The sequence below is a fragment of the Carcharodon carcharias genome, chromosome 36 (genome assembly GCF_017639515.1).
Source record: "Carcharodon carcharias isolate sCarCar2 chromosome 36, sCarCar2.pri, whole genome shotgun sequence".
NCBI lineage: Eukaryota > Metazoa > Chordata > Chondrichthyes > Lamniformes > Lamnidae > Carcharodon > Carcharodon carcharias.
Window position 1 is genome coordinate 9,478,260 of NC_054502.1, and position 20,381 is coordinate 9,498,640.

Below are 20,381 nucleotides of genomic sequence, written 5' to 3' on the forward strand. Positions count from 1 at the left end.
CGAGCTTCCACAGAGAGGAGGCAGGAGGGAGGAAGAGTAGCAGCCCCTTCCCCTCCCCCTCCTCTCCTTCCCCTCCCCTTCCCCTCCCCCTCCTCTCCTTCCCCTCCCCTTCCCCTCCCCCTCCTCTCCTTCCCCTCCCCTTCCCCTCCCCCTCCTCTCCTTCCCCTCCCCCTCCTCTCCTTCCCCTCCCCCTCCTCCCCTTCCCCTCCCCTTCCCCTCCCCTCCTCTCCTTCCCCTCCCCCTCCTCCCCTTCCCCTCCCCTTCCCCTCCCCCTCCTCTCCTTCCCCTCCCCTTCCCCTCCCCCTCCTCTCCTTCCCCTCCCCCTCCTCTCCTTCCCCTCCCCCTCCTCTCCTTCCCCTCCCCTTCCCCTCCCCCTCCTCTCCTTCCCCTCCCCCTCCTCTCCTTCCCCTCCCCCTCCTCTCCTTCCCCTCCCCCTCCTCTCCTTCCCCTCCCCCTCCTCTCCTTCCCCTCCCCTTCCCCTCCCCCTCCTCTCCTTCCCCTCCCCCTCCTCTCCTTCCCCTCCCCCTCCTCTCCTTCCCCTCCCCTTCCCCTCCCCCTCCTCTCCTTCCCCTCCCACTCCTCCCCTTCCCCTCCCCCTCCTCTCCTTCCCCTCCCCTTCCCCTCCTCCCCTTCCCCTCCCCCTCCTCTCCTTCCCCTCCCACTCCTCCCCTCCCCCTCCTCCCCATCCCCTCCCCCTCCCCCTCCTCTCCTTCCCCTCCCACTCCTCCCCTCCCCCTCCTCCCCTCCCCCTCCTCCCCATCCCCTCCCCCTCCCCCTCCTCCCCTTCCCCTCCCACTCCTCCCCTCCCCCTCCTCCCCATCCCCTCCCCCTTCCCCTCCTCCCCTTCCCCTCCCCCTCCTCTCCTTCCCCTCCCACTCCTCCCCTCCCCCTCCTCCCCTCCCCTTCCCCTCCCCCTCCTCCCCCCTTCCCCTCCCCCTCCCCCTCCTCCCCTTCCCCTCCCACTCCTCCCCTCCCCCTCCTCCCCATCCCCTCCCCCTCCCCCTCCTCCCCTCCCCCACCTCCCCTCCCACTCCTCCCCTCCCCCTCCTCCCCATCCCCTCCCCCTCCCCCTCCTCCCCTTCCCACCTCCCCTCCCCCTCCTCCCCTCCCCCTCCTCCCCTCCCCCTCCCCCTCCTCCCCCTCCTCCCCTTCCCCTCCACCTCCTCCCTTTCCCATCCCCCACCTCCCCTTCCCCTCCCCCTCCTCCCCCTCCTCCCCTTCCTCTCCCCCTCCTCCCCTCCCCCTCCTCCCCTCCCCCTCCTCCCCTCCCCCTCCTCCCCTCCCCCTCCTCCCCTCACCCTCCCCCTCCTCCCCTCCCCCTCCTCCCCTCCCCCTCCTCCCCTTCCCCTCCCCCTCCTCCCCTTCCTCTCCCCCTCCTCCCCTTCCCCTCACCTTCCCCTCCCCCTCCTCCCCTTCCCCTCCCCCTCCTCCCCTTCCCCTCCCCCTCCTCCCCTTCCCCTCCCCCTCCTTCCCTTCCCCTCCCCCTCCCCATCCTCCCCTTTCCCTCCCCCTCTTCCCCTTCCCCTCTTCCCCTACCCCCTCCTCCTCTTCCCCTCCCCCTCCTCCTCTTCCCCTCCCCCTTCCTCCTCTTTCCCCCCTCCCCCTCCCCATCCTCCCCTTTCCCTCCCCCTCCTCCCCTTCCCCTCCCCCTCCTCCCCTTCCCCTCCCCCTCCTTCCCTTCCCCTCCCCCTCCCCCTCCTCCCCTTCCCCTCCCCCTCCTCCCCTTCCCCTCCCCCTCCTCCCCTTCCCCTCCCCCTCCTCCACTCCTCCTCTTCCTCTTCCCCTCCCCCTCCTCCCCTTCCTCTCCCCCCCTCACCTTCCTCTTCCCTCCTCCCCTTCCTCTCTCCCTCCTCCTCTTCCTCTCCCCCTCCTCTCCTTCCCCTCCCCCTCCTCTACTTCCCCTCCCCTTCCCCTCCCCCTCCTCTACTTCCCCTCCCCTTCCCCTCCCCCTCCTCTCCTTCCCCTCCCCCTCCTCTCCTTCCCCTCCCCCTCCTCCCCCTCCTCCCCTTCCTCTCCCCCTCCTCTCCTTCCCCTCCCCCTCCTCCCCTTCCCCTCCCCCTCCTCTCCTTCCCCTCCCCCTCCTCTCCTTCCCCTCCCCCTCCTCCCCTTCCCCTCCCCCTCCTCCCCTTCCCCTCCCCCTCCTCCTCCCCTCCCCTTCCCCTCCTCCCCTTCCCCTCCCCCTCCTCTCCTTCCCCTCCCCCTCCTCCTCCCCTCCCCTTCCCCTCCCCCTCCTCCCCCCTTCCCCTCCCCCTCCCCCTCCTCCCCTTCCCCACCTCCCCTCCCACTCCTCCCCTTCCCCACCTCCCCTCCCACTCCTCCCCTCCCCCTCCTCCCCATCCCCTCCCCCTCCCCCTCCTCCCCTCCCCCACCTCCCCTCCCCCTCCTCCCCTCCCCCTCCTCCCCTCCCCCTCCCCCTCCTCCCCTTCCCCTCCCACTCCTCCCCTCCCCCTCCTCCCCATCCCCTCCCCCTCCCCCTCCTCCCCTCCCCCACCTCCCCACCCCCTCCTCCCCTCCCCCTCCTCCCCTCCCCCTCCCCCTCCTCCCCCTCCCCCTCCTCCCCTCCCCCTCCTCCCCTTCCCCTCCACCTCCTCCCCTTCCCATCCCCCACCTCCCCTTCCCCTCCCCCTCCTCCCCCTCCTCCCCTCCCCCTCCTCCCCTCCCCCTCCTCCCCTCCCCCTCCCCCTCCTCCCCCTCCCCCTCCTCCCCTCCACCTCCTCCCCTTCCCCTCCACCTCCTCCCCTTCCCCTCCCCCACCTCCCCTTCCCCTCCCCCTCCTCCCCCTCCTCCCCTTCCTCTCCCCCTCCTCCCCTTCCCCTCACCTTCCCCTCCCCCTCCTCCCCTTCCCCTCCCCCTCCTCCCCTTCCCCTCCCCCTCCTCCCCTTCCCCTCCCCCTCCTCCCCTTCCCCTCCCCCTCCTTCCCTTCCCCTCCCCCTCCCCATCCTCCCCTTTCCCTCCCCCTCCTCCCCTTCCCCTCCCACTCCTCCCCTTCCCCTCCCCCTCCTCCACTCCTCCTCTTCCTCTTCCCCTCCCCCTCCTCCCCTTCCTCTCCCCCCCTCACCTTCCTCTCCCCCTCCTCCCCTTCCTCTCTCCCTCCTCCTCTTCCTCTCCCCCTCCTTCTCTTCCACGCCCCCTTTCTCCCTTCCTCCCCTTCCCCTCCCCCTCCTCCCCTTCCCCTCCCCCTCCCCCTCCTCACCTTCCTCTCCCCCTCCTCCCCTTCCCCTCCCCCTCCTCCCCTTCCACTCCCCCTCCACCCCTTCCCCTCCCCCACCTCCCCTTCCCCTCCCCCTCCTCCCCTTCCCCTCCGCCTCCTCCCCTTCCCCTCCCCCTCCTCCACTTCCCCTTCCCCTCCTCCCCTTCCTGACCCCCTCCTCCCATTCCTCGGTGTAACTGTACAGAGTCACTGTTTATTCAGCAGGGTAAGGGTTAATCAGTGTAACTGTACAAAGTTACTGTTTATTCAGCCGTGTAAGTGTTACTCACTGTGTAACTGTACAGAGTTCCTGTTTATTCACCAGGCTAAGGGTTACTCGGTGTAACTGTACAGAGTCACTGTTTATTCAGCAGGGAAAGGGTTACTCACTGTGTAACTGTACAGAGTCACTGTTTATTCAGGGTAAGGATCACTCTCTGTGTAACTGTACAGAGTCACTGTTTATTCAGGGTAAGGATCACTCTCTGTGTAACTGTACAGAGTCACTGTTTATTCAGCGGTGTAAGGATCACTCACTGTGTAACTGTACAGAGTCACTGTTTATTCAGGGTAAGGATCACTCTCTGTGTAACTGTACAGAGTCACTGTTTATTCAGCGGTGTAAGGATCACTCACTGTGTAACTGTACAGAGTCACTGTTTATTCAGCAGGGTAAGGGTTGCTCGGTGTAACTGTACAGAGTTACTGTTTATTCAGCAGGGTAAGGGTTAATCAGAGTAACGGTACAGAGTCATGGTTTATTCAGCAGGGTAAGGATCACTCACTGTGTAACTGTACAGAGTGACTGTTTATTCATCAGGGTAAGGGTTACTCACTGTGTAACTGTACAGAATGACTGTTTATTCAGGGTAAGGATCACTCTCTGTGTAACTGTACAGAGTCACTGTTTATTCAGCTGGGTAAGGGTTACTCAGTATAACTGTACAGAGTTACTGTTTATTCAGCAGGGTAAGGGTTACTTGGTGTAACTGTACAGAGTCGCTGTTTATTCAGCAGTGTAAGGATCACTCACTGTGTAACTGTACAGTGTCACTGTTTATTCAGCAGGGTAAGGGTTGCTCGGTGTAACTGTACAGAGTTACTGTTTATTCAGCAGGGTAAGGGTTAATCAGAGTAACGGTACAGAGTCATGGTTTATTCAGCAGGGTAAGGATCACTCACTGTGTAACTGTACAGAGTGACTGTTTATTCAGGGTAAGGATCACTCTCTGTGTAACTGTACAGAGTCACTGTTTATTCAGCAGTGTAAGGATCACTCACTGTGTAACTGTACAGAGTCACTGTTTATTCAGCAGGGTAAGGGTTGCTCGGTGTAATTGTACAGAGTTCCTGTTTATTCAGCAGGGTAAGAGTTACTTGGTGTAACTGTACAGTGTCACTGTTTATTCAGCATGGTAAGGGTTACTTGGTGTAACTGTACAGTGTCACTGTTTATTCAGCAGGGTAAGGGTCACTCGGTGTAACTGTACAGAGTCACTGTTTATTCAGCAGGGTAAGGGTCACTTGGTGTAACTGTACAGAGTCACTGTTTATTCAGCAGTGTAATGGTTACTGTGTGCAACCGTACAGCCACTGTTTATTCAGCAGTGTAAGGGTTACTCTGTGTAACTGTACAGAGTGACTGTTTATTCAGCAGTGTAAGGGTTACTCGGTGTAACTGTACAGAGTTCCTGCTTATACAGCAGGGTAAGGATCACTCACTGTGTAACTGTACAGAGCTCCTGTTTATTCAGCAGTGTAAGGGTTACTTGGTGTAACTGTACAGAGTCACTTTTTAATCAGCAGGGTAAGGGTTACTTGGTGTAACTGTACAGGGTCACTGTTTATTCAGCAGGATAAGGGTTACTCACTGTGTAACTGTACAGAGTCACTGTTTATTCAGCAGGGTAAGGGTTACTCGGTGTAACTATACAGAGTTCCTGTTTATTCAGCAGGGTAAGGATCACTCACTGTGTAACTGTACAGAGTTCCTGTTTATTCAGCAGTGTAAGGGTTACTTGGTGTAACTGTACAGAGTTCCTGTTTATTCAGCAGGGTAACGATCATTCACTGTGTAACTGTACAGAGTTACTGTTTATACAGCAGGGAAAGGATTACTCACTGTGTAACTGTACAGAGTTCCTGTTTATTCAGCAGGGTAAGGGTCACTCGGTGTAACTACCGAGTCACTGTTTATTCAGCCGTGTAAGGGTTACTCACTGTGTAACTGTACAGAGTCACTGTTTATACAGCAGGGTAAGGATCACTCACTGTGTAACTGTACAGAGTTCCTGTTTATTCAGCAGGGTAAGGGTTACTTGGTGTAACTGTACAGAGTCACTGTTTATTCAGCAGGGTAAGGGTTACTCACTGTGTAACTGTATAGAGTCACTGTTTATTCAGCAGGGTAAGGGTTACTCAGTGTAACTGTACAGAGACACTGTTTATTCAGCAGGGTAAGGGTTACTTGGTGTAACTCTACAGAGTCACTGTTTATTCAGCAGTGTAAGGGTCACTCACTGTGTAACTGTACCGAGTTCCTGTCTATTCAGCAGGGTGAGGGTTACTTGGTGTAACTGTACAGTCACTGTTTATTCAGCACTGTAAGGATCACTCACTTTGTAAATGTACAGAGTACCTGTTTATTCAGCAGGGTAAGGGTTACTCAGTGTAACTGTACGGAGTTCCTGTTCATTCAGCAGGGTAAGGGTTACTCGGTGTAACTGTATAGAGTTCCTGTTTATTCAGCAGGGTAAGGGTCACTCACTGTGTAACTGCACAGAGTTACTGTTTATTCAGCAGGGTAAGGGTTACTCTGTGTAACTGTACAGAGTCACCGTTTATTCAGCAGGGTAAGGGTTACTCACTGTAACTGTACAGAGTTCCTGTTTATTCAGGGTAAGGGTTACTCACTGTAACTGCACAGAGTCACTGTTTATTCAGCAGGGTAAGGGTTACTCACTGTAACTGTACAGAGTCACTGTTTATTCAGCAGGGTAAAGGTTACTCAGTGTAACTGTACAGAGTCACTGTTTATTCAGCAGGGTAAGGGTTACTCGGTGTAACTGTACAGAGTCACTGTTTATTCAGCAGGGTAAGGGTCACTCACTGTGTAACTGTACAGAGTTCCTGAGTGATTGACTGTTGGGTGAACAGTGAAAGTGCTGACCTGAAATAGCAAAAGAGGTTGGAATATATTTTCAGCTCAAACGTTTCTGTAAGTCTAACTGTTGGGAAATGACTGTGTGGTTTATATTTTCAGGTTTGCAGTAATCATTTGCTAACAGTGGAGCAGACACTGAATAGTGGTTGAACCCCCTGTGTTGGGGGTGGGTAATGTAAATTGCCCCGTGCGTTGTGTGTGATTGTGTGGGACATCTTGCAGACTGTGTTCAACTGAAAACCCTTACAGTCCGACTGATACAGTCGCTTGTTACAGGGATAAAACTGTTTCCTAAATTGTCGGACCTGCACTTGATTGCTCTTCTGTTCCCCCCCCCCTCTCTCTCTCTCTCTCTCTCTCTCTCTCTCATGTCTCTCCTCCTCCTTCCTTTCACCCTCCTCCTACTTCTCTTGTCCTTCCATATCTTTTTCCCCATATCTCTCCCCTTCTTCGCTATCCATCCTTCCCCTTTCGTTCCTCACTCCCTCCTCTTCCCCTTTCCCCATTCACCCTCTCTCTCTCTCCCTCTTTCTCTCTCTCTCTCCCTCCTCCCATTCCTCTTGCTATCTCTCCCCACCCTTCTCTCCTTGGCGTGACCACCAACTCCCCACCCCCAGGCCCTCCCAACACCCTGAATTCCACTTTCTCCAGGCAGCGGGGTACTCTGTGGAGGCTTATCTTTCCCTGAAGCGGCTGGGCTCTCGCTCTCTCGCTGCGGGGTGGGGAGTGAGGCTGGGGTGGGGGAGGCGGGGGCTGGCGGCACAGGGTGACAGTCCAGGGCCCGGTTTCTGTTCTGCACTCTCATAAGCAGAGGCCCTGGCACAGCGGCCGTGAGTTGGAGACCGGCTTCGTTTTCCCCAAACCAGTCTGGGCAGGTGGTGGGGGTGGGGGGTGGGGGGTGGGGGGGGCGGGGGCGGGGGTGCCAGGTGCTGTGCCCCCTCCTGTACCGCTCCCACCAACCGTGTTCGAATGTGCACAGAACCCGGGCCCTCCCCAAGCTGACGTGGCCCAGGACTGGTCGGAGTCCCATATCTACCTGCACAGACAGCAGTGCCAGTGTTGCCACACCCTTAACGGAAACAGTAAAAGAGCGTCTTGTGTCGGTAACCCAGCTGGTGCTTGGGCGCAGTACTGAGGGAGGGCCACCCTGCCAGAGGCGCCAATCCTGCGGGTGAAATGCTGAACAGAGGTCCCTTCCAGCCTCTCCGGCTGGCTATCAAAGATCTCATTTGGAAGGAGAGGAGGAGGCTCTTGCCCCCAGTGTCCAGGCCAGCATTCCTCCCTCAACTTAGGAGGCCCGCGGCAAACTAACTCATTGCCCTCTGTGGGAGCTTGCTGTGCACAAATTGGCTGCCGGATTGCCTGCATTATAACAGTGGCTACACTTTACAAGTAGACAACTGGCTGTGAAGGTGGTGACAGGCGCCACGTGGTTTCAAATCCTTCCATTCGGAGAAGGGATTCAGGGCATGTGGGGACAGGATTGTCGGTAATGTTTTCCCATCTCTGCCGTAGACTCTCAAGAAGAAGGGATTTAATGGCTGTGACAGTCCGGAGCCAGATGTGGACGACCCGATTGAACAGAGTCCCTTTGCGGAAGACAAGTATCGGAAAGTTAGTGAGGATATCGACGTCTTATTCAAAAGATACGGGGTGAGTACCACCCTCTCACCATAACGTCAACACCGGCCCTTCTGTCTTGGAGTAGCCTCTCCTGAGCCTGGGGGTCAAACACAGGAACAGGAGGAGGCCATTCAGCCCCTCGAGCCTGTTACAAAGGAGCATGCAGTCCAATATCCGTCTCCCCCAGTCCGATATCCCTCTTCCCCCCCCCAGTCCGATATCCATCTCTCTCCAGTCCGATATCCCTCTCCCCCCCCAATCCGATATCCCTCTCCCCCCCCCCCAGTCCGATATCCCTCTCCCCCCCCAATCCGATATCCCTCTCCCCCCCCAATCCGATATCCCTCTCCCCCCCCAATCCGATATCCCTCTCCCCCCCCAATCCGATATCCCTCTCCCCCCCCAATCCGATATCCCTCTCCCCCCCAGTCCGATATCCCTCTTCCCCCCCCCAGTCCGATATCCCTCTCCCCCCCAGTCCGATATCCCTCTCCCCCCCCCAGTCCGATATCCCTCTTCCCCCCCCCCCAGTCCGATATCCCTCTTCCCCCCCAGTCCGATATCCCTCTCCCCCCCATTCCGATATCCCTCTCCCCCCCATTCCGATATCCCTCTCCCCCCCATTCCGATATCCCTCTCCCCCCCATTCCGATATCCCTCTCCCCCCCATTCCGATATCCCTCTCCCCCCCAGTCCGATATCCCTCTCCCCCCCATTCCGATATCCCTCTCCCCCCCATTCCGATATCCCTCTCCCCCCCATTCCGATATCCCTCTCCCCCCCATTCCGATATCCCTCTCCCCCCCAGTCCGATATCCCTCTCCCCCCCATTCCGATATCCCTCTCCCCCCCATTCCGATATCCCTCTCCCCCCCATTCCGATATCCCTCTCCCCCCCCCCAGTCCGATATCCCTCTCCCCCCCAGTCCGATATCCCTCTCCCCCCCATTCCGATATCCCTCTCCCCCCCCCAGTCCGATATCCCTCTCCCCCCCCAGTCCGATATCCCTGTCCCCCCCCAGTCCGATATCCCTCTCCCCCCCAGTCCGATATCCCTCTCCCCCCCATTCCGATATCCCTCTTCCCCCCCCATTCCGATATCCCTCTCCCCCCCCATTCCGATATCCCTCTCCCCCCCCAGTTCGATATCCCTCTCCCCCCCCATTCCGATATCCCTCTCCCCCCCCAGTTCGATATCCCTCTCCCCCCCATTCCGATATCCCTCTTCCCCCCCCATTCCGATATCCCTCTCCCCCCTATTCTGATATCCCTCTCCCCCCCCATTCTGATATCCCTCTCCCCCCAGTCCGAAATCCCTGTCCCCCCAGTCTGATAAATCACTCCCCCAGTCTGGTATCCCACTCCCCGCCCACCCCAGTCTGGTATTCCCTCCCCCCAACTCCAGTATCCCCCCCCGCCCCACCAACCCCCCCCGCCCAACTCTAGTATCCCACCCCCCACCCCCCAATCTGACACCCCGACATGGCAGAATATTCCGAGTGTTTATTGCAGATTGCAGAACGATGTGTTTTGAATGTGACCTGCTTCCGATTCCCTCTCCTTGGCCGCCGGGCTGTATGTCTGGCCCTAGCGGAGCCTTTTATCAGCGTTCATCTCTCCTGAAAGGCCCCGTCCATAACCAATCCCTCCGGACCGCGCAGCCCGAGTGCCTGTAACCTCCGCTCAGAGCTCACCCAGGGCAAATCTCTCTCACGCAAAAACCCTGCAGTCAGTCTCTTGTCACCCCTGGTTCAGTTGGCAGGGTGGGGGGGGGGTGCAGAGGTGTGGGGCGTTGTTGGAGAGTGGAGTGGGGGGGGGGCGGGTGGAGAGGGGGTGGGAAGAGGCGTCAATCTCCCCCCTTCTCAGCCGTCCCGACATCTTGCCCCACGCGGCGCCTCCCAGTTGGTTTCACCGACTTCTCTTCTTCTCTTTCACCCACCGCCCTGCTGCAGTCCACCATGCCGTCGGCCAATTTCACCATGCCCGTGACCATCTCGGTTGGCAACCAAAACTCGCTGTCCTACAGCAACCCCGGCTCGTCGCTGGTGAGCCCGTCGCTGGTCACCACCTCCCTGACTGACTCCAGCCTCCTGAGCCCGCAGCAGTCGGTGATGAGAAGGAACACCATCTCGCCTGGCGTCCCCTCGAGGCCGCCCAGCTCCGGAAACCCAGGTACGCTCGATCCTTCCTCCCCCCCCCCCCACTCCTCTGCTGGCAGCATTGCCCAACTCTACCTTCGGATCCCCTGCTCGATGACTAGGAGGTTGCGCGGCTGGAGGAGCGACTCTTGATTCTGGCGTGGGGCAGGCCGTTTATTTTTTTTCTCTTCGTTCCCCGGGATGTGGGGGTCGCTGTCTAGACCGCCAATTATTGCCGGTCTCCAATTGCCCCCTTGAGAAGGTGGTGGGTGAGCTACCTTCTTGAGCCGCTGCAGTCCCTGTGGTGTAGGTACACCCACCGTGCTGTTAGGGAGGGAGTTCCAGGATTTTGACCCAGCGACAGTGAAGGAACGGCTGATATATTTCCAAGTCAGGATGGTGAGTGACTCAGAGGGGAACTTCCAGATGGTGGTGTTCCCCATGTGTCTGCTGCCCTTGTCCTTCTAGATGGTAGAGGTCGTGGGTTTGGAAGGTGCTATTGAACTTGGTGAGTTGCTGCAGTGCATCTTGTAGATGGTACACACACTGCTGCTACTGTGCGTCGGTGGTGGAGGGAGTGAATGTTTGTGGATGTGGTGCTGATCAAGCCGGGGCTGCTTTGTCCTGGATGGTGTCGAGCTTCTTGAGTGTTGTGGGAGCTGCACTCCTCCAGGCAAGTGGGGAGTATTCCATCACATTCCTGACTTGTGCCTTGTAGATGGTGGACAGGCTTTGGGGAGTCAGGAGGTGAGTGACTCACCGCAGGATTCCCAGCCTCTGACCTGCTCTTGTAGCCACAGTATTTATATGGCTGATCCCAATTCAGTTTCTGGTCAATGGTGACCCCCAGGGTGTTGATAGTGGGGGATTCAGCGATGGTGATGCCATTGAATGTCAAGGGGTGGGGAGGAAGAGGCGGGAGCACTACCCAGCCTCACCGTCTGGCGAAGTGGGGGCTGGTTTTGGAGGTGGGGGTCAGAGGGTGGTTATGTGTTCCCCTCAATGTACTAAGCTTCTTTCTTTCCGCAGCACTAACTCTGCTAATGGTCCTTTCATCTTCCAGGTGCACTCATAGGAAGTGAGCTCCCCACCTCGAACGGAGGATGTCCCAGCCCTGTAGGTGAGTCTGACTGGCGTGGGTATCAGTAGCTCGGCTCGTGTTCCCTCGAGCGTAGAGGATTAAGGGGTGATCGAATCGAGGGGTTTAAGAGGATTAAAGGTTTCGATGGGGTCGATAGAGAGAAACCATTTCCTCTTGGGGGGTGGTGGGGTGGGGGGTGGGGGGGGTGCGGTGTTGGCTGGGCAGGGTGGGAGAGTCCAGAACAGGGTGGAGGGGGGCGCAGAACCTTAAAGTGGGAGCCAGGCCGTTCAGGGGTGATGTCAGGAATTCACACACAGGGGAGCGGGTATCTGGAACTCTCTCCACCCCCCCCCACCCTCAGAAGGGCTGTTGAGGCCGGAGGGTCCTCAATTGGGAATGTCAGAGCTGAGATGGATAGGTTTTTGTTGGCTGAGGGGATTAAGGAGTTAGGGAATCAAGGTGGGTAGATGGAGATTAGACACTGAACAGGAATGCTCTAATTGAATGATGGAACAGACTTGAGGGGCTGAATTGTCTCTTTCTGTTCCAATGCACCTACACTGTGCCATTAACATAAGAAAATGTCTAGAGCCACGTAAGGAAATATTAGGGACAGTCAGAGTCAGTCACCGTAGCTCAGTCAGTTTTAAGGAGCATCTTAAATGAGGAGAGAGAAGCAGAGAGAGAGAGAAGCAGAGAGAGAGAGAAGCAGAGAGAGAGAGAAGCAGAGAGAGAGAGAAGCAGAGAGAGAGAGAAGCAGAGAGAGAGAGAAGCAGAGAGAGAGAGAAGCAGAGAGAGAGAGAAGCAGAGAGAGAGAGAAGCAGAGAGAGAGAGAAGCAGAGAGAGAGAGAAGCAGAGAGAGAGAGAAGCAGAGAGAGAGAGAAGCAGAGAGAGAGAAGCAGAGAGAGAGAAGCAGAGAGAGAGAAGCAGAGAGAGAGAAGCAGAGAGAGAGAAGCAGAGAGAGAGAAGCAGAGAGAGAGAAGCAGAGAGAGAGAAGCAGAGAGAGAGAAGCAGAGAGAGAGAAGCAGAGAGAGAGAAGCAGAGAGAGAGGGAGGCACAGAAAGAGAGAGGCACAGAGAGAGAGGCTGAGAGAGAGAGAGAGAGAGAGAGGCAGAGAGAGAGTGAGAGAGAGGCAGAGAGAGAGTGAGAGAGAGGCAGAGAGTGAGAGAGAGGCAGAGAGAGAGTGAGAGAGAGGCAGAGAGAGAGTGAGAGAGAGGCAGAGAGAGAGTGAGAGAGAGGCAGAGAGAGAGTGAGAGAGAGGCAGAGAGAGAGTGAGAGAGAGAGTGAGAGAGAGAGTGAGAGTGAGAGTGAGAGAGAGAGTGAGAGAGAGAGTGAGAGAGAGAGTGAGAGAGAGAGTGAGAGAGAGAGTGAGAGAGAGAGTGAGAGAGAGAGGCAGAGAGAGAGGCAGAGAGAGAGGCAGAGAGAGAGGCAGAGAGAGAGGCAGAGAGAGAGGCAGAGAGAGAGGCAGAGAGAGAGGCAGAGAGAGAGGCAGAGAGAGAGACAGAGAGAGAGACAGAGAGAGGGTGAGAGAGAGACAGAGAGAGAGGCAGAGTGAGAGAGAGGCAGAGTGAGAGAGAGGCAGAGTGAGAGAGAGGCAGAGTGAGAGAGAGGCAGAGAGAGGTTTAGGGAAGGAATCCCAGGCAGCTGAAGGCACGGCCGCCAATGATGGAGCGATGAGAATCGGAGGATGCGCAAGAGGCTGGAATTGGAAGAGTGGAGCAGCCTGTGGGTTACTGAATGAGCTGGATAGAATGTTCAGTTGGTCAGGGCTGTAGGAGCTGGGATTTAACACAGACAATTACACTGGAAGATAACATTGGAAGTTTGCGTAATGAACTATGCTAAAGCTGGGGGGAGAGGTTTCAGCCTAAACTGGAGGATTGTGTCCATTTCCGGGCATCACACATTCAGATGAATGTGAAGGCTTTAGAGAGGGTGCAGAAAAGATTCATGAGAATGGTTCCAGGGATGAGGAACTTCAGTCCTGTCGATCGATCGGAGAGACTGGGGCTCTTCTCCTTGGAGAGGAGGAAGCTGAGAGGAGACTTGATAGAGGTGTTCAAAATCCAGAGGGGTCCGGATAGAGTGGACGGGGAGGGAAACTGTTCCCATTGGCGGAAGGATTGAGAACCAGAGGGCACAGATTTAAGGTAATATGGCAAAGGAAGCAACTGTGACATGAGGATAAACTTCTCTCAGCGAGTGGCTAGGGTCAGGAATGCGTGAGAGTGTGGTGGAGGCAGGTTCAATCGAGGATTTCACGAGAGAGTGCGAGTGTGCGCGAGAGAGTGCGAGTGAGTGCGAGTGTGCGCGAGAGAGTGCGAGTGTGCGCGAGAGAGTGCGAGTGTGCGCGAGAGAGTGCGAGTGTGCGCGAGAGAGTGCGAGTGTGCGCGAGAGAGTGCGAGTGTGCGCGAGAGAGTGCGAGTGTGCGCGAGAGAGTGCGAGTGTGCGCGAGAGAGTGCGAGTGTGCGCGAGAGAGTGCGAGTGTGCGCGAGAGAGTGCGAGTGTGCGCGAGAGAGTGCGAGTGTGAGAGTGCGAGTGTGCGCGAGAGAGAGTGTGTGAGTGAGAGTGTGTGTATGTGTGTGCATGTCTACGTGTGCATGCAAGTGCATTCCTGTGTTTGTGTGCAAGTGCCTGCGTTTTTCTGTGTTTGTTTGTGTGACTACATGCAGGAGTGTGTGTGTAAATGAAGTGGTGTGTGTGTGCAAGTGCATGTGCATGTGTGCATGCGACTATGAAGCTGTGTGCTCACATGTGAAGGTGCTTGTGCGTGTATGAAGGTGTGTGTGCCTGTGTATGAGTACGCATGTATGTCTGAAGATGTGTTTGTTTGTGTGTGCATGTATGAAGGGGTGTGTGGGTGCGTGTATGAAAGGGTTTGTATTTGTGCATGTCTGTGAAGGTGTTTGTGTATGTATAAAGGTGTGTGCATGTACACGTGTGTGTGTGTGTGTGTGTGTGCGCGTATGAAGGTATGTGTGTGCTTGCTGTGTGCACACGTGCATGTATGAAGGTGTGCACATGAGCATGTGTGTGTGCATGTATGAAGGTGTGTACATGAGCGTGTGTGTGTGCATGTATGAGGGTGTGTACATGAGTGTGTGTGTGCGCGTGTATGAGGGTGTGTACATGAGTGTGTGTGTGTGTGTGCGTGTATCAGGGTGTGTACATGAGCGTGTGTGTATGAGGGTGTGCACATGAGTGTGTGTGTGCGTGTATGAGGGTGTGTACATGAGCGTGTGTGTGCGTGTATCAGGGTGTGTACATGAGCGTGTGTGTATGAGGGTGTGCACATGAGTGTGTGTGTGCGTGTATGAGGGTGTGTACATGAGCGTGTGTGTGTGTACATGAGCGCATGTGTGTGCATGTATGAGGGTGTGTACATGAGCGTGTGTGTATGAGGGTGTGCACGAGTGTGTGTGTGCGTGTATGAGGGTGTGTTTATGAGCGTGTGTGTGTGTGTGCATGTATGAGGGTGTGTACATGAGCGCGTGTGTGCATGTATGAGGGTGTGTACATGAGCATGCGTGTATCAGGGTATGCACATGAGTGTGTGTGTGCGTGTGTGAGGATGTGCACATGAGCGTGTGTGTGCGCGTATATGAGGGTGTGTACATGAGCGTGTGTGTGCATGTATGAGGGTGTGTACATGAGCGTGTGTGTGTGCATGTATGAGGGTGTGTACATGAGTGTGTGTGTGTGTGTGTGTGCATGTATGAGGGTGTGTACATGAGCGTGTGTGTGTGTATGAGGGTGTGTACATGAGTGTGCGTGTATGAGGGTATGCACGAGTGTGTGTGTGTGCGTGTATGAGTGTGTGCACATGAGCGTGTGTGTGTGTGTATGGGGGTGTGTACATGAGCATGTGTATGTGCGTGTATGAGGGTGTGTACATGAGCGTGTGTGTCTGCGTGTATGAGGGTGTGTACATGAGCGCGTGTGTGTGTCTGTGCGTGCGATTTGTGTGAAATTGAAAGCTAGTTACAGACAGCTACCCCTGGACAAACCACCTGCCTGTGATGGAACCTGTTCCTACAGCAGCTGACATTCTCTCTCGCTTCCCCACCCCCATACCTCGTGCCTTTCCTGTATCTGTTCCCTTGCAAACAACCAGTTCCTGACGATGTTGGGCTTGGAGGTGGGGAGTGAGGCTGGGGGTGCACTGAATCACTCAGCAATGGCAACAGCCTCTTGGGTTACTGGAATGCGCAGGTCAGACCCACGGGGTAGAGGCTTGGTATGTTGTCAGCTGCTGCACACCCACAGATGAGGATTAATGACGATCAAGGAGCCCGGAATGTCAGAGCTGATGTCAATCGGCATTCCAGGAATGTTTGAAACCGGAGTGTGCGTGACAGCTACGTTCACTAGTCACTGGCAACTTGCAGTCCACGTCCTTCCTGCTCTCCTTGTACATATTGTCCCAATGATTAACGCTCATTGCTTCACATCCTGCACCTTTCCATTTTGTTGCCCTGCCAATGCTGGCGCAGCCTTCGTAGTCTCACCCCCACCGCCAGTGACTCAGTGCAGCAGATCAGCCATGAGGGTATCGACTGTCGGAAGGGGCTCAAGCGGGTCGCTTGCTTACTCCAGCTCCGAGCTCTTGTGAGGTATCAGGACAGGCAAGTGAAAGGTTGGAGCACATGGCCCCGTTTACGGAACAGGTTAAAAGAGAGAGAGAGAGAGGGGTGGAGAGGTTTAGGGAGGGAATTCCAGAGCTCAAGGCAACCCCCCCAGGCAGCTGAAGGCACGGCCGCCAGTGGTGGAGCGATGGGAATCGGGGGATGCTCAAGAGGCCGGAATGGGAGGAGCGCAGAGATCTCGGAGGGTTGTAGGGGCTGGAGGAGGTTACAGAGATAGGGAGGGGTGTAGGGGCTGGAGGAGGTTACAGAGATAGGGAGGGGTGTAGGGGCTGGAGGAGGTTACAGAGATAGGGAGGGGTGTAGGGGCTGGAGGAGGTTACAGAGATAGGGAGGGGTGTAGGGGCTGGAGGAGGTTACAGAGATAGGGAGGGTGTAGGGGCTGGAGGAGGTTACAGAGATAGGGAGGGTTGTAGGGGCTGGAGGAGGTTACAGAGATAGGGAGGGGTGTAGGGGCTGGAGGAGGTTACAGAGATAGGGAGGGGTGTAGGGGCTGGAGGAGGTTACAGAGATAAGGAGGGTGTAGGGGCTGGAGGAGGTTACAGAAATAAGGAGGGGTGTAGGAGCTGGAGGAGGTTACAGAGATAGGGAGGGGTGTAGGGGCTGGAGGAGGTTACAGAGATAGGGAGGGTGTAGGGGCTGGAGGAGGTTACAGAAATAAGGAGGGGTGTAGGAGCTGGAGGAGGTTACAGAGATAGGGAGGGGTGTAGGGGCTGGAGGAGGTTACAGAGATAGGGAGGGGTGTAGGGGCTGGAGGAGGTTACAGAGATAGGGAAGGCTGTAGGGGCTGGAGGAGGTTACAGAGATGGGGAGGGTGTAGGGGCTGGAGGAGGTTACAGAGATAGGGAGGGGTGTAGGGGCTGGAGGAGGTTACAGAGATAGGGAGGGGTGTAGGGGCTGGAGGAGGTTACAGAGATAGGGAGGGGTGCAGAGGCTGGAGGAGGTTAGAGATAGGGAGGGGTGTAGGAGCTGGAGGAGGTTACAGAGATAGGGAGGGGTGTAGGGGCTGGAGGAGGTTACAGAGATAGGGAGGGGTGCAGAGGCTGGAGGAGGTTACAGAGATAGGGAGTGGTGTAGGGGCTGGAGGAGGTTACAGAGATAGGGAGGGGTGTAGGGGCTGGAGGAGGTTGATGGACTGGGGGGTGTGAATGAGCTGAGGAACAGTGTGAGGGCTGATGGGGGGGGGTTGGACAGCAGGGTTTTGGATGGAGTTGAAGTTTGGGGATGATGGGAGGGTGGTCAGGCACATCTTGCAGTGGGTCCAGTTTGGAGGTGGAAAAGGCACCGATGAGTTTTTCAGGTCAGAGAGATGAGGCCGGCGATGTGGGTGAGGTCTGGCGGAGGGAGAGGTGATGACGGCCGGAAGGGCGGCTCAGGTCAGGCAGGACGCGCCTCGGCCCTGTGGCCTGCAACCCCTGGCTCACGCTGCTCCCCCTCTGCTTCTCCTCAGGGAACGGCTACATTAACCAGAGGGCATCGCCGGGCCTCCTGTCCACCAGCAGCCTCCCGAAAGTGATGTCGCCAAAGTCACCGCCTCCTCCGGCCGCGCAGCTGACCCACAGCAACAACCGAAAGCCGGACCTGCGGGTCATCACCTCACAGAGCAAAGGGATGATGGGGTCTCTGGTGAGTAGAGGCTCCCGTCGGCATCGATCCTCGAACAGCTGCTTCACTGGGGCCTAGGCCGGGAGGGGCAGGGTAAACAGCGAACCGGTGAAGGAGGAAACAAGGAGGTCACAGTGTGCTGGGGACGGTGTAGAGGGAGCTTTACTCTGTATCTAACCCCGTGCTGTACCTGTCCTGGGAGTGTTTGATGGGGTCAGCGTAGAGGGAGATGTACTCTGTATCTAACCCCGTGCTGTACCTGTCCTGGGAGAGTTTGATGGGGACAGTGTAGAGGGAGTTTACTCTGTATCTAACCCCGTGCTGTACCTGTCCTGGGAGTGTTTGATGGGGTCAGTGTAGAGGGAGTTTACTCTGTATCTAACCCCGTGCTGTACCTGTCCTGGGAGTGTTTGATGGGGACAGTGTAGAGGGAGCTTTACTCTGTATCTAACCCCGTGCTGTACCTGTCCTGGGAGTGTTTGATGGGGACAGTGTAGAGGGAGTTTACTCTGTATCTAACCCCGTGCTGTACCTGTCCTGGGAGTGTTTGATGGGGACAGTGTAGAGGGAGCTTTACTCTGTATCTAACCCTGTGTTGTACCTGCCCTGGGAGAGTTTGATGGGGACAGTGTAGAATGTGTTAACTAACCATCACTTGCGTGGAGATGAAACTGATAGATGTTTGATGGCAAAGGGACAATAGTTGGAGGCTGTGTTCCCTTTGTTGGCTACTAACTGTGTGTGTCTCCTACCCCCTCATGCTGTCAGACAGAGGAAGACCTGCAAATGGTGAGTGCTGAATGAGGGACAGTGATACATTCCCAGCAATGGAGTCCCAGTAACATCAGGGCTTTCCCTCTCTTCCTAAGCCATGCAGGTCGTCCTCTCTCCTCTGAGTAAGAAAGTCGTGATTCCAGTCCCCCCCCAGAGGTCAGGACCCCATTGTCAGGTTGGCATTCCCGGTGTCAGTACTGAGGGATCGCTGCACTGTCGGAGGGTCAGTACTGAGGGAGCGCCGCACTGTCGGAGGGTCAGTACTGGGAGCGCCGCACATTGGGAGGGTCAGTACTGAGGGAGCGCCGCACATTGGGAGGGTCAGTACTGAGGGAGCGCCGCACTTTGGGAGTGTCAGTACTGAGGGAGCGCCGCACTGTCGGAGGGTCAGTACTGAGGGAGCACCGCACTTTGGGAGGGTCAGTACTGAGGGAGCGCCGCACTGTCGGAGGGTCAGTACTGGGAGCGCCGCACTGTCGGAGGGTCAGTACTGAGGGAGCGCCGCACATTGGGAGGGTCAGTACTGAGGGAGCGCCGCACTGTGGGAGGGTCAGTAATGAGGGAGTGCCACACTGTGGGAGGGTCAGTACTGAGGGAGCGCCGCACTTTGGGAGGGTCAGTACTGAGGGAGCGCCGCACTGTCGGAGGGTCAGTACTGAGGGAGCGCCGCACTGTCGGAGGGTCAGTACTGAGGGAGCGCCGCACTGTCGGAGGGTCAGTACTGAGGGAGCGCCGCACTGTCGGAGGGTCAGTACTGAGGGAGCGCCGCACTGTCGGAGGGTCAGTACTGAGGGAGCGCCGCTTTTTCAGAGGGTCAGCACTGAGGGAGTGCCGCACTGTCGGAGGGTCAGCACTGAGGGAGTGCGGCACTGTCGGAGGGTCAGTACTGAGGGAGCGCCGCATTTTCAGAGGGTCAGTACTGAGGGAGTGCCGCACTGTCGGAGGGTCAGTACTGAGGGAGTGCCGCTCTGTCGGAGGTGCTATCATGAGACTTGAAACAATTCCCAACAGGCGGATGTGAATGATTGGGGGAAGGGCCGTTCGTGGGGATTTCCCTCCAGTGTTGTGGGATAAATACTTACCCCTCACTCAACATCAGTGAAGAGAGTTGATGATCTGGATCGCTATCACATTGATGTTGTGGGAGCTTGCTGCACACACACTGGGTGCCACATTTCTTACATTACAACAGTGACCACTCCTTCAGTCAACTGTTGTGGTGCTGAGTCAAGGGCTTAACATGGTGATGCTTTCTCTATTCTCGAATGAGAACAGAAAGTGCTGGGCACACTCAGCAGGGTTGGCAGCATCTGCGGAGAGAGAGATTGGCAGGCCATGTTTCCAGTCCCTTTTACTCCTCTGTATTTTGCTTTCATGCGAAGTGTTTAGTTCAGCGTCACTTCCTCTTCCAGGAGTGCCTGTCTTGAAGGATTATCACCTCCTTGCACAGACGCTGCCGGACCTGCTGCGCTTTTCCAGCATTTTCTCTCTCTATTTCAGATTTCCAGCATCCTTAGTATATGGTGTTTACCCTCTCTTCGCATGGTTAGCTTTGACCTTGTCTCCAAGATCTGCTCTGGACCCTCTTGTCCTGCTGTCGTCTACCTCATTCCGCTCTGAAGTGTTTAACCTCACCCTGCCCCCCCACCACCCCCCCCACCCCCCCCCCCCCCCCCCCCCCCACCCGGGACTGGAGAGTCGGCACAACAAGAAAGGATGACCCGCATTTCTGTAGCGCCTGTCACCACCCTCAGCATGTCCCAAAGTGCCTTGCAGCGAGTGAAACCTTTTTTTAAAAATTTGCTCGTTGGATGTGGGCTTCGCTGGCCGGGCCCAGCGTTTGTACCCCATCCCTAATTGCCCACCTTGAGAAGGTGGTGGGTGAGCCGCCTCCTTGAGCCGCTGCAGTCCCTGTGGTGTAGGTACACCCACCGTGCTGTTAGGGAGGGAGTTCCAGGATTTGGACCCAGCGACAGTGAAGGAACGGCCGATATATTTACAAGTCAGGATGGTGAGTGGCCTCGGAGGGGAACTTCCAGGTGGTGGGTGTTCCCCATGTGTCTGCTGCCCTCGTCCTTCCAGACGGCAGAAGTCGTGGGTTTGGGAGCTGCTGCTCCTGGTTTAATTTATCCCCCTCCTGTCCGTAAATTTGGTGAGCGGCTTG

The 20,381-nt window shown here is 56.7% G+C and overlaps 1 protein-coding gene across 4 annotated transcripts in view; it reads left to right on the forward strand.

The window, feature by feature from the left end:
- The window catches only part of LOC121272929 (myocyte-specific enhancer factor 2D homolog), a 217,166-nt gene that overhangs the window by 186,963 nt on the left and 9,822 nt on the right, over positions 1 to 20,381 (forward strand). For all 4 annotated transcript variants that reach the window (XM_041179803.1, XM_041179805.1, XM_041179806.1 and 1 more), the window contains exons 4-7: positions 7,869 to 8,006; positions 9,929 to 10,148; positions 11,178 to 11,234; positions 17,289 to 17,464. In XM_041179803.1, the coding sequence (XP_041035737.1) occupies positions 7,869 to 8,006; positions 9,929 to 10,148; positions 11,178 to 11,234; positions 17,289 to 17,464 (591 nt within the window). The remainder of the gene's footprint in view (positions 1 to 7,868; positions 8,007 to 9,928; positions 10,149 to 11,177; positions 11,235 to 17,288; positions 17,465 to 20,381) is intronic.